The sequence below is a fragment of the Lissotriton helveticus genome, chromosome 3_1, assembly GCF_964261635.1.
Source record: "Lissotriton helveticus chromosome 3_1, aLisHel1.1, whole genome shotgun sequence".
In the NCBI taxonomy this organism is placed as follows: Eukaryota; Metazoa; Chordata; class Amphibia; order Caudata; family Salamandridae; genus Lissotriton; species Lissotriton helveticus.
In genome coordinates, this window is record NC_136061.1 from 356883687 (window position 1) to 356903357 (window position 19671).

Consider the following 19671-nt stretch of genomic DNA (forward strand, 5'->3'; position numbering starts at 1 on the left):
GGGTTTCACGGATTTATCACTTAAAGCACAAGGGGAACAATTTCTTACCCATTTATCAATCATGTTGTCCATACTAGGCCACCAATAAAATTCTCTGATCCTTCTCTTAGTGGTAGACATCCCTAAATGGCCTTCATGGGCTATATCACAAATCATATCACGTATGCCTAAGGGAGGAACGATTTTATCATCCCTAAAAATCATAGTTCCATCATCCATCAACTCATCCTTAACCTTAAAGAAAGAAGCTAGTTCACCACTGAGTTTCCTCTCTTCAGGCCATCCTTTGTTTAAAAATAATCTTACTTCCTTGATAACTTCATCCTGATTCCAAGCTTTAGTCCAAGCAGCTTGAGAAATCAGCTTAGACTGATTATTATTAACGATGATGTTAATATCACACATGGTTAAGGCCACATCACATTCTTCAGAATGATCCACAACCGGACCATCCTTAATGGGAAAACGAGACATGCAATCCGCATGGACATTTAGGCGACCTGGAACATAGGTGACAACACATCGATATTCCTGCAACTTTGCAGCAAGCCTCGCTAATCGTGCAGTAAGAGTCCTACCACCTCCAGCCGATAACATAGTAACCAGAGGTTTGTGGTTGGTCCTTAGTGAAAATTTGGTACCCCAAATAAACTGTCGGAAATGTTGGGTGGCCCATGTACAGGCAAGTAACTCCCTCTCTATCGTGGAATAATTAACTTCAGAACCACGAAGAGACCTTGAAGCATAGGAGACAACATATTCACCTGAATTGTCCTTTTGCATTAAAACTGCGCCTAGACCTACATTACTGGCATCTACGCAAAGTATACATTCCTTATTGACTGAATAAGGTTTGAGAAAAGGAGCACATACTATTTTCCTTTTAAGAATATCAAAAGATTCCTGTTGGTCTTTTCTCCATTCAAATTTTGCTTGTTTCTTGAGTAAGGAGCGTAAAGGGTGCACTAACATGGAGTAATTTTGAACAAATTTCCCATAAAATTCTGTTAAACCAAGAAAGGACATTAACTGTTCTTTGGAAGTGGGAATAGGAGCAGACAGAATACTTTTAACATGGCTGAGTTTGGGCTTAATACCATTTTCTGAAATCTCATGGCCTAAGTATTCGACTTTAGACTGCCTAAATTTACATTTCGAGAACTTTAAGGTTAAACCTTTCTCTTGGATACAATTTAGAACAGAATACAAGTTTAAATCATGTTCATCACAGTCTGTACCAAAAATTAATATATCATCTTGGAAAGCTACTGCACCACTGCAGTTCTTTAGTACATCTCGCATGAGTCTTTGAAAGACGGAAGCAGCACTGGCCAGACCAAAGGGCATCCTCAAGTATTGAAACATGCCCTCTGGAGTCACAAATGCTGTCAATTTCTTGGAATCTTCATGGAGCTCTACTTGGTGATATGCACTCGCCAAGTCTATTGTAGAGAATACAGTGGCACCAGACAATGAGGAAATCAATTCATGAATATTGGGTAAGGGATGTTTATCAACCCATATTTCCTGGTTTAGGCTACGAAGGTCCACACAGAGACGGAGATCCCCAGAACTCTTGAGGGAAAGAACAACGGGGGAAACCCAAGGAGAAGACTCTATAGGTTCGATGATTTGCTTTAACACAAGGTCATCCAAAATTCCTTTGAGTTTATCCCTGTAAGCTAACGGGACATTCCTTACTCTGTGTCTAACTGGCACTGCATTCTCATTGAGTATAATCCTATGTTTGAAATCTGTGTATTTGCCAAGGGTGTCTTTAAAAACATTTGGAAACTTATTTTTAATATTGCTAATGAAACAAGAATCATTCATGTCAGAAAGTAAGTTTACTTCAGGTTCTATGAAACACACAGGAGGGTTGGCATTAGGATCTAGTTTGATGCCTAATTCACGTTGGTGTGGCCATCCTAAAATAGCTACCCCTTTAGTGGCTACATACACCTTCCCATTGGTGATACGATCTTTAACTTGAAGTTTGGCCCAGAAGTACCCTTCTAATTCTATTTTCTTGCCTGAGTAACCTCCAGGATGAATGTCCGGAACACAAAGTTTCCTATTGTTCCAGAAACTTTTAAACAAATCTAACCCAATGATGGAATATCGTGAACACGAATCCATCATTAGCTCAATGGATATGCCATCAACCAGAATAGGATAAGAGGGAAATTCATCCAGTTCAACCTCATCCACAGAAAGGATGCAATTGAAACTATTGAGCACTTCCTCCTCCTCTTGTGAAATATAATTCACTCTTTGTGTTGAACGACAAACATTGCCAAAATGACCTTTACGTTTACATTTCACACAAACTCTGTCCCAGGCAGGGCAACCTTTATAATTACCAACATGGTTGGGACTACCACAACGGTAGCATGAAATACTTTTCCTTTGGCCAAATCTGTTATCTGGATAGGTTTTGACTTCACTGGATTTTTTCTCACTATCTTTCCTCAAAATGTTTCTGGAAGAAAAATTAGGGTTAGATTGGTTTTTAACCAAGGAAACTTCAGGTTCGGGAATCGAGGATTTGATATTTGAACCTCTAATTTCTGATACGAATAACTCTGACTGTTCTATACCCTTGGCTATGTTAATAACAGCGTTGAGAGTGGTTTCTGTTCCAAGCCAAAGTCTTTCCTGAATTTTCTTGCTCTTTGTTCGCATCATGATCTGGTCTCTAAGAACCTGTTCGTATGAGATTGTTTCGAATGAGCAATAACAGGCTAAAGAGCGTAGTGCCGACACATAGTCTTCTATGGACTCTTCTTGTTTTTGAATGCGAGAATAAAACTTAAATCGCTCCATGACAGTGTTTATTTTCCTGCCAAAACGGATTTTCATTTGCCTGGTTACTTTTTCAAAAACATCAATGTCACCAGCGTCTTCAATTGGAGGAAGATTGTCAAATTCTTTAATTCCTGCCCCTCCCAAACAATGTCGCAAAAGTGCTAGTTTGCGTTTAGCAGAACACCCCTCCTTCTCCAGGACATCTACATAAGCTATGAACATAGGAAACCACAAGTCCCATTCGATGTTAGGATCTCCTGCTGTTTGTAGAAAATGAGGGGGGGCAGCAATGTTCGACATTTCTTTTTCCAATATAGCAATTTATAATATGGATTTCATAAGTATGTAAAAAAGTTTTTTTTTTTTATTTATTTATTTTTAATTTTTTTTTTAGTACCTCTAAATTGTTGTTGAGTAACTGCCCACTCGATTTGTAAATAATACTCGTAAAGATGCAAAAACCGGTAATGTCCGGAGAATTTCCTGTTTACCTCGATGAATTTCGATGGATTTCAAAATGGCGGCACGCCTGTGACGTCAGTGCGTCATTGGGTTGAAGGTTAGTACCCACAATGCTTTGCAGTTTGTTTCTGCGGCAGAGAGATGTGAACGTCAAGAAATGACGAGCTGTGTTCTTCTTCGTGCCGCGCTGGAACTCTCAGCCAATTTGAATGGCTTAACGGCAAACAGGTGAGCGGGTGAAAAGTACGAGAGATTTGTAATAAAAACCTCGCTGAGCAGGCTAAGAGAGAAATTCGAGTGGTAGTACTTTACCCAATTCGGTGAAAAACCGTCAATTTCTTATGAAGGTGGCAGCTTCATGTGAACGCTGTTCTGTCGTGATTCTGCTTCCTTTCGCATCAGTAATTGCTGATCCCGATCGTCGCCAGTATTTGTGTCATAAATTAACACAAGCACGTAGTTGGGTTCCAGTATGTAGATTTATTGGAAAGGCAGAACAGCTTAACACCCACAGTAAAAGGCACGTCTTCTTCCAACCGCAGCCCAGCGCTAATCCAACACTCACCCAGAGATTCCATTGACATCATAAGTTCTAGTATGACATGTCATGGAATACCACACCACGGAATGGGCACTTGCGGGGGTTATGCGTTTCATCTGTTGCGGCAGCATTCGAGGTCGAGCATTGTGTTGTGTGAGTATACGATTAGTGAAAAATAGTATTCACAAATTACTGTTAAATCCAACAGTGATGTTACAAAACTACTATTTTCTAGTTGTTTGGTTTAGAGCGTGTTTCTCTGTCTGAGAGAAGTGATAGCTCCCCTGTAGCAGGTGGCATGTAGGTCCTTCCATGGAAACCGTCATATTTTTTTGTTAATAACCTTTGACCCATGTGATGAATCTGCGCTAAATTTCGTAAACGTGGCCCATCTAGCTTTGGCTCTTCATTTCAGATTTTTGATCTGATTGTTTAACGATATTGAGGAAAATCAATTAGTTCTGCGTGATAATTTATACACTATGCTGGCATTACTAATTGTCGATGAAGCAAATCTGAATGTAATTTTAAGAGCTGGGCATGGGATCTCAGACTCTACGTTTGGTAATTTGCTGCCTTTGTTTGTCTGTTTTCTTGACAGGTTGACTAGTTGTATTTATTTGTTGGCCTTCATACCCAGTCATGACCACGGGTCCTCGGCTGCTTGTAACCATACCTCGGAATGCTCTACAGCTGGAAAGCCTTTAAGTATCATTTATTTAGGATGCGTTTCTCCTGTACTTGTCCGTGGGGTATTCCTGGATGGATTCTGTGCATCATTTACCCTGGCTGCCCGTATCCATTGTATGCCTTTGGGTCACTCGTAGGTGGGAGCATTTTACCCAGCAACTAGCAGTCACATTTCAGTTAGCTTCTACTTTATCACACCTGGGTGAACTCATTAGGTCACGTCTAATGGCTGGGTGAACTCATTAGGTCACGTCTAATGGCTACCTGTGTCCAGTGAATGCATGTGAGACGCTCACCTGTTGCTCCTGGGTGGTAGAGTTTTACCCTGGTAGCCTGTAACCAGTGCATTTGGGCGATCTGATTTTCATGGGTGTGCTCGTTATATCAGTTACCAAGGGTACCTGTGTCCTTTGCATGCCTGTGGGTTGCTCAGCTGATCCACCTGGAGGACACCATGGCCGTCTGATCCAGTGCATGTTTCTCCTTTATCACTCCTGGGTGGACTATAGAGACACATTCAAGCAGGCGCGACAATAAATTAATGTCAAGTGCGGGTGTTGTACACCTATCTACTTACACACTTAAGAACTAATGTGGTCAGTGAGGCATAACACCAAAATACTCTCCCCATAGGCCACCTGGCAGTTCAACACTCTTCCAGCTAAATTCTCCCCTACAGTGTGGCATGCAGCCCCTTTGCTAATGCACTTCAGTGTTTAATCAGGATTTCAAAGGGTTATATAAATACAACCACAATACAGTGCAACTCAAACAGCTGGACTACTAAACAAATAGTAAGAACTGTAATTCGTTAGTTCACGAATCACATAGTGACGTGGTCTTTAGGACTTCAAGGCTGACCACTGAGTTTGTGAATCGACATGTGATGGTGGTCAGTTATAAAACACAAACCTTGATGTTCAATAATTTGCAAAACAATTATTGAAAACACAGAAATTCTTTGAAAAAATTCCATTAAGAAACCTTATAGTCAAGACAAGAAATAACTACTGAAAATCACCCATAAGCTTACTTTAACGTCAAGAGACCTACTTTTGGGGTGCATTAGGGTGGCGCTGTGTCTTTAGTCTTTAGTTTATATGGCAACCATTATTTTCCTTTGCATCAAGTTTTGTAATTTTCACAGGTAATCAGCAACAAGTTGTAATTATGAACTGTGATTTGTCAGAGAACGATCTTCAATGCAATAATGTATATATCATTTCTTATAAGAGATTATTTTGAGAAGAGTGTAAATATATTGCATCAGCTTTTTTGGTGAAACTATAATGCAAATTAATGGAAGTACAAATAAACCAATGAATGCAAACTGAAGATGGAACATAAAGTTAATGGGTATAACATTGGCCCACAAGTATCAAACCACCTCCCTTTCTAAAAAAAAAATATATATATATCTATGTTCATTTTTGTTTTCTCAGATCCTGGCTGGGCCTCCATTAACCGCGGTGTCTTGATATGCGATGAGTGTTGTAGCGTGCACCGGAGCCTTGGTCGCCACATCTCCATGGTGAAGCATCTGCGGCACAGCTCCTGGCCCTCTTCCTTGCTACAGGTAGGTATAGGCCGTGGGGCCTCCATATATGCTACTGCCAACTCAGAACTTGGCCCTTCTCCCCAATGTAGGTAGGCATTGATCTCAATTCAGCAAAGTGCCTGGGGTAGCAGAAGTGACGACATACATCAGTTAATGGCAGTTACATCACCTTTGTCCTGTAGACCTCGAAGGATATTTGATCGTGGGAACTTTGCCTCTGAAGGAGCCACAGAAAGTGACATTACTGACAATAAACTACAATAGGTGCAATATCAATTAAAAACCCAAAGGTTACTAAAGACAACAAATGTATAGCCTGATTGTGACTTGTACGTTACATAGAGTGCCACAATGATATGCTGGGTAAAGATGTAACATTTCCAAACAGAGAACATACATCCAAGTAGATATTTAAATTTGCAAGTAAAATACTGCATGCCTAAGCGCAGTTTCCAGTATCTAGGCATAACCATGATATGCTCAGTTATGACCTCAGATGTGCCAACCAGCCTCTAAGGCCCAATTTTTCAAATGCCAGGCAAAAACCACAAACGCCCAGACATAGCATAAATGGTCATCCATTATTTTTATAAGCACGGATACAACCATCCTGTATTAGTTTACACAAATAATCGGACCTATTCCACCACCAACACATCAAGTGAGTTCTTGTGCACCTCATTGTTGACTTACATGCCACACTAGTTTAGCAGTGCTAAGACATCTGTGAAACTAACAATGCAAATATTTTGTTTGCATTGTTACATGGTCTCCAAATATCCATAGGCTATGGTGGTCTACTCCTTTCATTTCTGCATCTGTAATCTGATTGCAGTGCACCCAGGAATCACAGTACCGAGATTCCAAGATGGCGCTTACAAAGCTCCACAGTCCTAAAGTGCATCATGGACAACTACTTCCATCTACAGAGCCCTCATGACACTCTCCATCCTGATTTGCAATACACCCTAAATCACAAAAACGAAACATCTACCAAGTTTTTACAATGTACTTCTTGCCCATCTTGTAGTCTGCTCATACACAGATTTTTCAAGTAGCACATAATCTGTGCGTGTAACCTGCCAATAAAAGGTTACGATATCAGTAAAAATGCATTGAAAGTAACACGTTTGCTGCATAAAATGTGTGAATGGCTGTACACAGTAGACCTACATATCTCTGCAGCAGTTCATTAACCTTCAAAGTTGCCATTGCCCCAGTATTGGAACTTTCATAGATTCCCATTGCCTTTGTATCATTCCCCGTCGTCGGAATGGGAGTCTCGGTAACTAAAATAACATAGCAGTAGGTACAAAAGAGAAAGAAAAAGGCCTAGGCCTCATTCCCTTTTGTAGCATATCCTCCTCTTTTTGTAAAAGAGACCAAATTAAGCATCAGCCAATCAGAAGAGCCTCACCCCATAGAACCCTCCTGAAGGAACCTCAGAGCCTCAGATTTTCTACTGCAAGTTGTGCTTAGGGAGTCTCCTTTGAGCTCTGCTCATTTTCTACTCTTTTGAGGTTTTTCTTCAGTTTTTTCTTCAGGATTGTTGGGTATTTCTTCTGAAATGCCTGACAAGGAGAAGAAGGCTCTTTTCAAGTCATGTTCCACCTGTGGCAAGAAAAGGCTGTATGTGGAGGACAGGCATAAGGACTGTATTTACTGTCTGTATCTTGATCATAAAGCTGCGGACTGCAAGATCTGCTGCACCTTTTCTACAAAGACTCTCTGGGATTGTGAGGGTCACCTCCTCACTTGGCTCCAGAAATTGAAGTCCAGGAAAGAGACGGTGTCAAGTGACAGTGAGGATTCTTCTTCAGCTACATCATCCAGAAGGTCAGTCAAGAGGGGTAGTGTTTCCCCTTCATCTTCTGTGGAGCGTCCAGCAAAGGCCTCAAAAAAGACCGCCCGAGAGTCTAAGTGCCAAAGTCCTGTAAAATCTCCTCATCACGGTGCAAAGGAGAGGAAGGTCCATCTACGCCTTCAGGAGTGTTGAAGGCTGCTACAGGTTTCAAGAAACCATCTTCTCTGTCATCTGAGAAGTCAGAGAAAAGCTCCAAGTCGGCAACGATGCTACAGAAGGCTCCGTCTACGAAGGCGTCGAAATCCAAGGTATCTAAGGTGGTACCGTCGACGCGCTCGTCGACGGTACAGGAGACGTCGACAGGATAGTCGACGATGGTGATAGCGACGTTGACGAGAACGTCGACGGGGATATCGACGACGGCAGTGTCGGCGAGGACTTCATCGACAGTGATGACGACGACGGTGTCGCTGACGAGTGCTTCGACGACAACCATGGCGACGCCGAATACAGTCGACAACAGTGTCGACGATGCCAATCTCGTCGTCGGCAATCCGTTCGTCGACGGTGACTCTTCCGTTGACGACATCGACGACTAGCTTAGATGTATCTTCTTCATCGACCACAGTACCGACGGAGAAAATCACTATTTCCTTGAGAAGGATAACTCTGGACATGACGTCTCCAAGGAGGGTTGCCCCCTTGCCTCCCGCTTTGTTGCTGGAAGAGGAAGAAGAGGATTCTGATGAAGAGGATCAGGACTCTTTTGGGTATGGGAACAGCCCATCTCAACTGCTAGTAAAATGTCAAGAAACAGATTCTGAAGGCGAGTTTCTTCATGAATGTTCTTACCAGTACTCTTCTCAACGTCCGGAGTTTACAGGCCAAGAGATGGTGTCTGTTCCTTCCTCTCTCTTGGCGGATCTCCATGGCATGCTACAGGAATATAAAACAAGATTCTCTCGGGTGACATCTCAGCCTGCCTCTATCCCAGCAGATAAAGCTTTGCCTGCCCCTACCACTCCAGTGGTCATGTCTCCAGAGTTGCCAACCCAGGTGTCCTCTCAGCCTCAAACACCTGCTCCGAATATGCCTTTACCACAACCGGATGTACAGGATGATTCCTCGGATGAGGATCAGGATATTGATGGCAGACCTAATCAGGGTTTAGAATGGGATGAGTATGTAATCCCGTACCCAGCGTCACCTTGTCCAGACCCGGTGGATTCTCCCCCAGCAGATGTCGGGGGGGGGGGGGGGTTCCATAAGTTAATGGAGAGAGCATCTAGCAGATTCCTGCTGCCTATGCCTTCTGTTCAGACGGAGTGTTTTCTCTATGACTTTAAGGAGCCATATAAGAAGGTAACCCGATCTATACCCATCGTGGAGCATGTGTGGAGTGAGGGTCTCAAGGCTATGAAGAACCCAGCAACTGTTGTTCCGGTCTTGCCACGCCTGGAAAAGAAGTATAAGGCACCTGGGGATGGTCAGGCGTCCTTGACTGGACACCCAAAACCGGACTCTGTGATATCGCAGGCGGCACAGAGGAAGTCCCGCACCCCTTACTACTCCTCCTGATAAGGAAGGCAGACGACTCGATAACGCTGGGAAAAGATTCTCTTCAATGGCTAGTCTCCTGGTCCGGGCGGCAAATGCTTTGGCGATACTGGGCAGATATGATCGCCAGTTATGGTGTGACCTTTCACCTTACTTGCATCAGCTTCCCCAGGAGGCAAAGGGTGAAGCCAAGAAAATACTGCCTGAAGGAGAAGCAACATCGGCTGAAGTGATAGTTTGTGCTATGGAAATTGCCACTACAGCTTTTCGTTCACTAGCGGGTGCAGCGGTTCTGCACCGCCAAGGATGGCTCAGAGCGACGTGGTTCAGGCCGGAGATCCAGAATAAGATCTTGGACCTCCCTTTCGATGGAGAGGCATTTTTTCGGTAAACACATAGATGATACTCTCCAAGAAATAAAGAAGGAGACCGAGACGGTTAGGTCTCTTGGGACGCTTCAATACCGGAAAGCTCCTTTCAGAGGTGCCAGAGGGAGTAGTACCAATACATATAGAGGCTCATATCAACAGCAAAGGTACCCTTCTTATGGATCGACATCGCAATCATACCGTCAGCCCTATCACCAAAAACAAGGCCAAGCTTCGTCTTTCTCTAGATCGAATGCAAGAGGAAAGCAGAACCGCCAAAGACGTGATGCGTCCAAGAGGCAATAGCGGCGTTCTGGCTCTGCCTACTGTACCCACCTCCACAACAACATCTGTAGGAGGCAGGGTATCTCAGTACCTCCACAACTGGTCACAGATAACATCGGACCGGTGGGTGCTCAACATCATTCGAAAGGGCCATACGTTGGAGTTCACACAAATCCCACCATCCAAGCCCCCTGTTGCCATTCCATCAAAACATCTGCGTCTCTTGCAGCTCGAAGTTCATCAGATGCGCTGTGGAGCTGGTACCCTTCTCTCAAAGAGGGGGAAGGATTCTATTCCAGGATCTTCCTAATAAAGAAGACGTTCGAGAAATGGCGCCCTATTTTAGACCTCAGGGAGCTCAACATCTATCTCATTTCACAATCCTTTCGGCTGGTCTCGCTTCAGGACATATTGCGTCTCATCAATCCAGGGAATTTCATGGCCACGCTCGATCTCGAAGATGCGTATTTTCACATACCCATTCACCCAGCTCACAGGAGGTTTGTACGGTTTACAGTAGCTAAGCGCCACTTTCAATTCAGGATTCTGCCCTTCGCTCTGCCCCAAGGATCTTTACCAAGGTGCTGGCTCCGGTGGCGGCTTTCTTACGAAGAAATCATTTTCAAGCCTTCCCTTACCTGGACGACTGGTTGCTGAAGGCCCGGTCCAGGGAAGCTGCGATGAAGCTTTCAACGCTTGTACAAACCTATTTCAGAATTCGGGTCTTACTCTCAACAGGGAAAAATCATCTCTGATTCCGTCCAGGACAGCGCGTTTCCTCTGGGCCATCTTGGACACAAATCTCAACAAAGCTTTTCCATCCCTAGAAAGACAAGCGAAACTACAATCCATGGCTCTGCAATTAAGGAAAAGAAAGTCTCTTTTAGTTCGCCGTTACAAATCCCTTCTGGTGGTGATCTCCTCATGCATCCCCCTCATACCTCTCCAGTAACAGCTAGACAGACAATGGAAGCAAGTTCACGGCTCATTCGACGACAAAGTGATGATTACTGTTGCAATGAAAAGAGCAACCTTGTGGTGGACGAAGCAGGGAAACCTTTCCCAAGGTCTATCCTTCGTAAGCAATCCAGCTTCGCAAGTAGTAACAACAGATGCCTCACTGGACAGCTGGGGAGCTGTGCTTCAGGATCTTCAGGTCAGCGGGCATTGGTTGCCCCCGCACAGTCTTCTTCACATCAACCTCCTAGAACTAAGGGCTATCAGGCTAGCACTGCAGGCGTTTCTTCCACGATTGCAGGGGTCGGCGGCTCTCGTCTAGACGGACAACACCATGGCCATGCATTACATAAACAAGGAAGGGGGTACCAGATCTCTGCCGGTGTCTCGAGAGGCCCAGAAGATTTGGGAATGGGCTATTCTTCACAAGATATCGCTTCAGGCAGAACATCTGCCAGGTGTTCTAAACGAAAAGGTGGACAGACTCAGCAGGATGTCGTCTGTCACCCACGAATGGGCAAGCCTTTGATAGATCTATTTGCCACTCCGTTCAACAAGAAATGCCGGTTTTACGCAAGCAAGCTTCACCATCGAGGGTCATTGGGGAATGCACTTTCGATAGCTTGGTCGAAAGCATTTGTGTACGCCTTTCCTCCTATTCCGTTGATCCCATGGCTTCTCGGGAAGATCAAAGCGGAGCCGTGCAAGATGATTTTAATAGCCCCTGCTTGGCCGAGACAGTTCTGGTTCACAGAACTTCACCTGTTTTCTCTCGCCCCTCCTCTTCCATTGCGGACCATTCCGGATCTTCTCACGATGTCCAGCGGGTGGATTTGGCATCCGGATCCAGAATCCTTGCACCTGAAGGCATGGCTCCTGAACAGCGAGAATTCATGAACCTTCCCATCGCAAATCAAATAAGAGATTTTGTCTCAAGCTAGAGCTCCTTTTACGAATAAAACTTACCGTTTAAAATGGAAGAGATTTTGCATTTGGTGCAGGAAAGAAAGTCTGGACCCTTTCTCTTCTCAGCCTCATCAACTTCTACCTTCTCTCTTGTCCTTGGCTAAAACAGGATTGGCTCATTCAACCATAAAAGTTCACTTAGCAGCTATCTCTCGCTACAGGCGGTCTGCATCTGGGCCTTCTCTTTGGTCTTCAAGAATAATCAAGCAGTTTCTCAAGGGCTTCTTCTGAGTTTTTCCACCGGTGAGGCCTCCGCCTCCCACTTGGCATTTGAATTTGGTTCTCCAACAGCTCATGAAAGATCCCTTTGAACCACTTCATCGGGCGGACATGATATTTCTGTCGTGGAAATTGGCTCTCCTTCTTGCCCTCACATCGGCGAGACGCATTGGGGAATTGCAGGCTTTCACAATACAGGAACCTTTTCTCCAGTTCAAGAAAAATACCGTGATTTTAAGAACTAATCCGAAGTTCATGCCTAAAGTGCCTTCAAACTTTCACCTAAATGAACCTGTGATTCTCAAATCATTCTTTCCTCACCCTTCCACACCAGCAGAGAGGTCACTCCATTCTCTGGATGTGCAGCGGTGCTTGAAATGTTATTTGGATCGCACCAAAGGGTTTCGCAAATCACAATTATTCATTGCTTTTGGTGGTCCATGCAAGGGCCTTCCTCTTTCAAAGCAGAGTATTGCAAGATGGATCGCCAGTGCCATTCTATATTGCCACTCAACAGCGGGCAAACCGTTGGATAGAAGGATCAGAGCACACTCCACAAGATCCGTTGCTTAATCTACAGCTCTCTTCGCGGGAGTACACATCGAAGACATTTGCAGAGCTGCGCCCTGGAGCAGCGTACACACCTTTACGATGCATTACTGCTTGGAATCCTTGACTCAGGAGGACACGGCTGTGGGCTAGGCAGTCCTGAGGAACCTCTTCCACTGATTGGTGAGCTTTCCTTCCTATCCCTCCTTCCTATTTCTGCACATTTTGTATCTCATGTTAGTACAAATGGCTTTTCCAATGTGTATATTCTTATTCTCGTATGAAAGTATGTATACTGAGATCTTTATATATTTATGCCACAAAATGTGCTTTATTGCTTACTGCTAGCTACTCTGATACAAAAGCATGGGAATCTATGAAAGTTCCAATACTGGGGCAAGAAAACAAGTTACTTACCTATAACTTTGCTTCCCCAGTGTTGGTAACTTTCATAGATTCCCATGCACCCACCCTCCTCCCCGAGTAAAGCTCAGCCTTCAGCAGCTGTGGTTACTGTTACACAACGGCTACGAAAATCTGAGGCTCTGAGGTTCCTTCAGGAGGGTTCTATGGGGTGAGGCTCTTCTGATTGGCTGATGCTTAGTTTGGTCTCTTTTACAAAAAGGGGCGGATATGCTACAAAAGGGAATGAGGCCTAGGCCTTTTTGTTTCTCTTTTGTACCTACTGCTATGTTATTTTTGTTACCGAGACTCCCATTCCGACGACGGGGAATGATACAAAAGCATGGGAATCTATGAAAGTTACCAATACTGGGGAACCAAAGTTACAGGTAAGTAACTTGTTTTCTTTTGTCATATTGAGGAATCTGGCTTGGACGGTTTGTGTTTTTCTATTGAAACTACCTAATAAAATCATTTGAAATCGGAAGATTCATATGAATCTCTTTGGCCAGTTGTCAAGCCCTGAGCTGTCTTACTTGGATTTAACCTGTCACCTGCCGGCCAACATTCTTCTCAACATAATCCGTTCACTTTGCAATTATAACATTTTAATTTACTCTCAGGACGGAGCTATCGGTGATTGTTGCGGATCAGTATAAAATGAACCACAAGAATGCTCCAAATCTCTAATTACTGGGATATTAGTGAGATGTTTAGGTGATGTCTTACAAATGAATCAATACAGCTTTGTACCTGTTCCTCTCTCCGCTTTCCCTTGTTCTCTTTTCTCTTGTTTCTCCAGTTTTTCTATCTTTTTTTCTCCTATACTCTGTCATTACTGATCCTCTTTTTCCATATCCTTTGCAGTGTCTTTGTTACTTCTATATATTTATTTCACTGCCCCTGGATTTTCCCTTTTCTTTACATCTTTCATTTCTTTGTTCTCTTTTCCCTGTATTTCTTTATTTTTTCCACCCTTTTCTCTCAAATTAGTTTCTTCTCCATGATTGATTCGTCTCTTTACGTTTAATATGCTTTCAGCTGCTTTCTTTCCATTTCTTTCTCCTTCTCCATCTAATCCCTTCTCCTTTCTCTCTATTGCCTCTGTCTCTATTACCGTTTCTCATATTTGTAAATTTTCCACTTTTATTCATATGTTTTCTTGTTCCATAAGCCTCTTCCTCTCTTGCCCTTCTTTCTTCCTCTCATTATTTGTATCTTTTCTTTGGCTACCATTCAGTCCCTTGTCCATCAAATCTGTCCCTTCAGTTCCAGTTCCTGATTAGTTATTGCATTCTTTGATACATAGCAGGCACAGAACAGGCAGCACTTGTGCATGTTTAACTCACGAATAAAAAAATCACAGGCCGCTTTAGAAACCCATTTTCACATAAAACGGGTACACTCCAGAAAGCAGCAGTTCAGGCTGCCAATACACAAAACAGGTGCAGAACTCCATCGCAAAACAAGCACTGCATGGAAAACAATGGTGCTAGTACAGGCCTCCCTCAAATAATACAAGTACACTGTGGAAAGCAGGTCTACATTCTAAAACAAGTGCACCGTACGAAGCAAGAATGCAGACCTCATACAAACGGGTACAGTACAGGGAACCACAGTGCGATTACCTGGCAAACTGATTCAGCACAGCAGCAACCGTGCGAACTCCGTCACAAATCAAGTACAGCACAGGAAGAGGCAGAGCAGGGCTACCTCACATGGCAGGAACAGTGAGGCCTCCATGTGAAAAAATCAAGTATAGCACAGGAAGCAACAGTCCCCCGCCCTCCCGTCCCCCTTCTTATGACGCCCCCTGAGCGACCGCGCAGCGGACGCGCGCAGCGGGAGCACCGATTGAGCGCCGCAGGTGTGCCAAAGGTAAGCCCGTCTGCGCCCGTCCGCGCCTGGACCGCGCCCAGTGCCAGGACCCCTGGCCCCCACCGCCGGAAGCCGACCAGACGAACCTACGACTCCACCGACTCAACGCTCTCAACACCGGCCGAACCCCGCGCTGCTACCGAGCCACACCGAGACGCACCCACGGACCCTTCAGCTGCCACTCCTGCAAGTTCACCTGCAACCGGACCCACGCTACACCAGCACCCACCAAGCCGAACTCCAGCAGCACCCACCTGAAGTGCATCCTGCTCAACACCCGCTCCGTCCACAGACACGCCGTCGAGCTTTGGAACCTGCTCGACACCACAGACCCAGACGTCGCCTTCCTCACGGAAACCTGGATGAACGCCTCCTCAGCGCCCGACATCGCCATCGCCATCCCGGACGGCTACAAGATCATCCGGAGGGACCGCGTCAACCAGACAGGAGGAGGCATCGCCATCATCCACAGGAACTCCATCCGCATCACGACCAACACCGACGACAACCTCGCACCCGCCGAACACCTGCACTTCCAGATCCACGTCAACCCCAAGACCACCCTCAGAGGCACCCTCATCTACAGACCCCCGGGACAACGCGCACAATTCAGCGAGGAAATCGCCGACTTTGTCAGCCCGCTCGCCCTCCCCTCAACCGACTACATCCTCCTCGGAGACCTCAACTTCCACCTGGAGAACAACAACGACCGCAACACCACCACCCTGCTGGACAACCTCGCCAACCTCGGACTCAAGCAACTGGTGACCACCCCCACCCACTACGCCGGACACACACTCGACCCGATCTTCTCTTCCAGCAAGGACATCGCCTTCAGCCACGCCACGGGACTCCAATGGACGGACCACAGCTGCGTCCACTTCAGCTACAGAAGGACCACGCTCCACCATCTCCAGCAACAGGCTCCCCGCACAAGCTGGAACAAGATCACTGCAGACCAGCTCACTACTTCCCTGAGCAAGAACCCTCCCACCAGCACAACGAACCCCAGCCAAGCGGCCACCAACCTCACGAAATGGATCAGCGACTGCGCAGACGACCTCGCCCCTCTGAAGACCCAGCCGAGCAGACCCCGCAGCAAGAAAGCCCCATGGTTTAACGACAAACTCAAGAGCTCCAAGAAGAACTGCAGAGCACTCGAGAAAACCTGGCGCAGAGACCCAACACCGGAAAACATGACTGCCATCAAGCTCGCCACCCGAAAACACCACCAGCTGATCCGCGCCACCAAGAAAACCGCATTCAAGGAACGACTGGACAACAACGCACACAACTGCAAGGAACTCTTCAACATCGTGAAAGAGCTCTCCAACCCCAACGCCGGAAACAACGACATCACCCCTTCGCAAGACCTCTGCAACTCCCTCGCCTCCTACTTCCACAACAAGATCGCGGACATACACAACAGCTTCAGCACTCAACCAACGCACGCCACGACCGAACCACCGCCCCCCACCGCCACCCTCCGCGCCTGGACCCCGATCAGCACCGAAGACACCATCCGCACGATGAACTCCATCCACTCCGGATCTCCAACAGACCCCTGCCCTCACCACGTCTTCAACAAGGCCGACGCTGTCATCGCACCCCACCTGCGGGACATCATCAACACCTCCTTCGACATCGCCACCTTCCCGGAGAGCTGGAAGCACGCCGAACTCAGCGCTCTACTCAAGAAACCATCAGCAGACCCTACCGACCTCAAGAACTACCGCCCCATCTCGCTGCTCCCGTTTCCAGCCAAAGTCATCGAGAAGACCGTCAACAAGCAACTGGCCGCCTTCCTCGAGACGAACGGCTCCCTGGACCTCTCGCAGTCTGGCTTCCGGGCCAGCCACAGCACCGAGACCGCCCTGATCGCAGCTACAGATGACATCCGAGCCCTGCTCGACAACGGAGAAACAGCGGCCCTCATCCTCCTGGACCTCTCCGCGGCCTTCGACACAGTCTGCCACCGCACCCTAGTACAGCGCCTCAGCAACGTCGGAATCCAGGAGAAGGCACTGGAGTGGATCACCTCCTTCCTCGCCGGAAGGACACAGAGAGTCCGCCTCCCCCCGTTCAGATCGGAAGCCACCGAAGTCATCTGCGGCGTCCCTCAAGGCTCCTCGCTCAGCCCAACTCTCTTCAACGTCTACATGAGCCCCCTCGCAGCCATCGCACGTCAGCACAACCTGAAGATCATCTCCTACGCAGACGACACCCAGCTGATCCTCTCCCTCACCAACGACCCCGCCACCGCCAGAGCCAACCTGCACGAAGGGATGACAGACGTAGCCAAATGGATGTCGAACAGCCGCCTGAAACTGAACTCGGACAAGACGGAAGTCCTCATCCTGGGATCCTCACCCTCCGCCTGGGACAACTCCTGGTGGCCCCCCACCCTGGGCAGCGCACCCAAACCAACTGACCACGCACGCAACCTGGGCTTCATCCTGGACTCCTCCCTCTCCATGGCCAGACAAGTCAACGCGTCTCCTCGTCGTGCTTCAACATCCTGCGAATGCTACGCAAGATCTTCCGATGGATCCCCACCGAAACCAGGAAGACGGTCACCCAGGCCCTCGTCACCAGCCGGCTGGACTACGGCAACTCCCTCTACGCCGGCACCACCGCCAAACTCCAGAAGAGACTCCAGCGGATCCAGAACACCTCAGCACGACTCATCCTGGACATCCCCCGCCGCAGCCACATCTCCGGACACCTGAGAGACCTGCACTGGCTCCCGGTCAACAAGAGAATCACCTTCCGGCTCCTCACCCACGCACACAAAGCCCTACACAACCAAGGACCAGGATACCTCAACAGCCGCCTCAACTTCTACGCTCCCACGCGCCAGCTTCGATCGACCAGCCACGCCCTCGCCACCGTCCCCCGCATCCGAAGAGCCACCACAGGAGGAAGGGCCTTCTCCTACCTGGCCGCCAAGACTTGGAACTCCCTCCCGACCCACCTCCGCCTGACCCAGGACCACCTCGCCTTCAGGAAGCAGCTCAAGACCTGGCTGTTCGAGCAGTAGCGGACCCCCCCCCCCCCCCCCCCCCCCCCCCCAGCGCCTTGAGACCCTCCGGGTGAGTAGTGCGCTATACAAATGTTCTGATTGATTGATTGATTGAACAGTGCAGGCCTCCCAAGCAAAATACAGACTCTGTGCAGACAGCAGCAGCAGTCCAGCATAAAAACAGGCGCAGCACTGGAAGCGGCAGCGAGGGTGCGTGTCAAGTCATACAAAATGGATGCAAAACAGGAAGAAGGGCAGGTTTACCTCACAAACCAGATGCAGCACAGCTGGAAATCAACAGTTCAAGAATTACAGTAAAAAAAACGGGAAAAATCCAGGAAGTATCTCAATGCCAGGTTTATACAGCTGCCAGAAGGCACACTCTCAGCTGGGACCGCTTTAGCCAGCCATGGTTTTTATTCAACAGCACCTTTCATGCTATTTTTAAAAGCATCGTTATAATGGTACAGAATAAACTGCAATGAGTCACAGAATGCAACGTGCTGCTAGCAAACAAGCTGACTGAATGTTGTCGCCTCATATGACATGGAGCTACTTGTAAACCATGTTGTGCATTCAACAGCCCCGAGAACAGTGAAAGACATTTGTTTTAAAAATAAAAATTAAACTGGAGCTGAATTCCAGCTACACTTTGTCGCAGAGTGGCCAAGTGTAGGTGGAATACGATCTTTCGAATGCATGTTTTGAGCCCAAATGTGGTGCTCTCAGACCTTTTAACAAATACGTTTTTAGGGCTTCTTAAAGACTGATTATTGGCATTTTTTTTCATTTTATTGATGTGTGCAGTTCGTTTCAATGGGAGTCAGGTCTACACACCACTAAAATGATTCCAGTGGCTCCCACTCGGCCAGTTTGTTTCAATTAAATGAAGAGATTTAGATAGCTTGAAGTACACGTGGTCTGGAATAAGTTGTCGGTGAAAACGCACTATTCTACAAGACCGATGTCACTCTGCCCAACCCTTGCTGCTTCGGTCTAAAACTGGCAAGCCATGCATACACACATCTCCTGAGGCATTTGGAATTGGCTACCATCTTTTCAGTCCCTGGTACTTGCTAATCTAGTAGAGTAACAAAAACAAACTGTCCTGCTGACAATCCTCACTAAAAAGCACTAAATGTGTGGGTGGGCTGTGGCGCTCCATTCCCGCCCCAGCGCATAAGTTCTGAGTTCAGAGGTATTTTGTCGGTAGTAAGTGTGAATATAAATAAACTTTTAATGTGGATACATGTAAGCTCTCATTATGGAGTGGCAGAGGCTTATTTATTTAAGGTGCCATGGCGAGAAATGTCCTCCCACTCTTCTTAAAGAAAATCAAATCTTTCAGCATTTTATCGCCACCCGAGGAACTGTGTTATTAACCAGCTAAAGTTTGTCTGTTCATAGGGGGCCCTTTATATGCCTTGAGCTGATGAAGGGTCGCCTATGGCCTTGGAAATTCAGGGCGGGGGTGCTGGGACCAGTTGCGGAATCTGCTCCACAATTGGGGATCGGGCACAAGGTCAATTGACACTTTGATAGACATGAGTTCTGTGCCCACTGTGCCACTGGAACCGGGCTAAGACATGAGTTCTGTGACCACTG

The 19671-nt window shown here is 46.7% G+C and overlaps 1 protein-coding gene across 10 annotated transcripts in view; it reads left to right on the forward strand.

The window, feature by feature from the left end:
- GIT1 (GIT ArfGAP 1) overlaps window positions 1-19671 on the forward strand; it is a 534945-nt gene that overhangs the window by 217961 nt on the left and 297313 nt on the right. For all 10 annotated transcript variants that reach the window (XM_078680041.1, XM_078680045.1, XM_078680044.1 and 7 more), the window contains exon 2: window positions 5944-6077. In XM_078680041.1, coding sequence (XP_078536167.1) covers window positions 5944-6077 — 134 coding nt within the window. The remainder of the gene's footprint in view (window positions 1-5943; window positions 6078-19671) is intronic.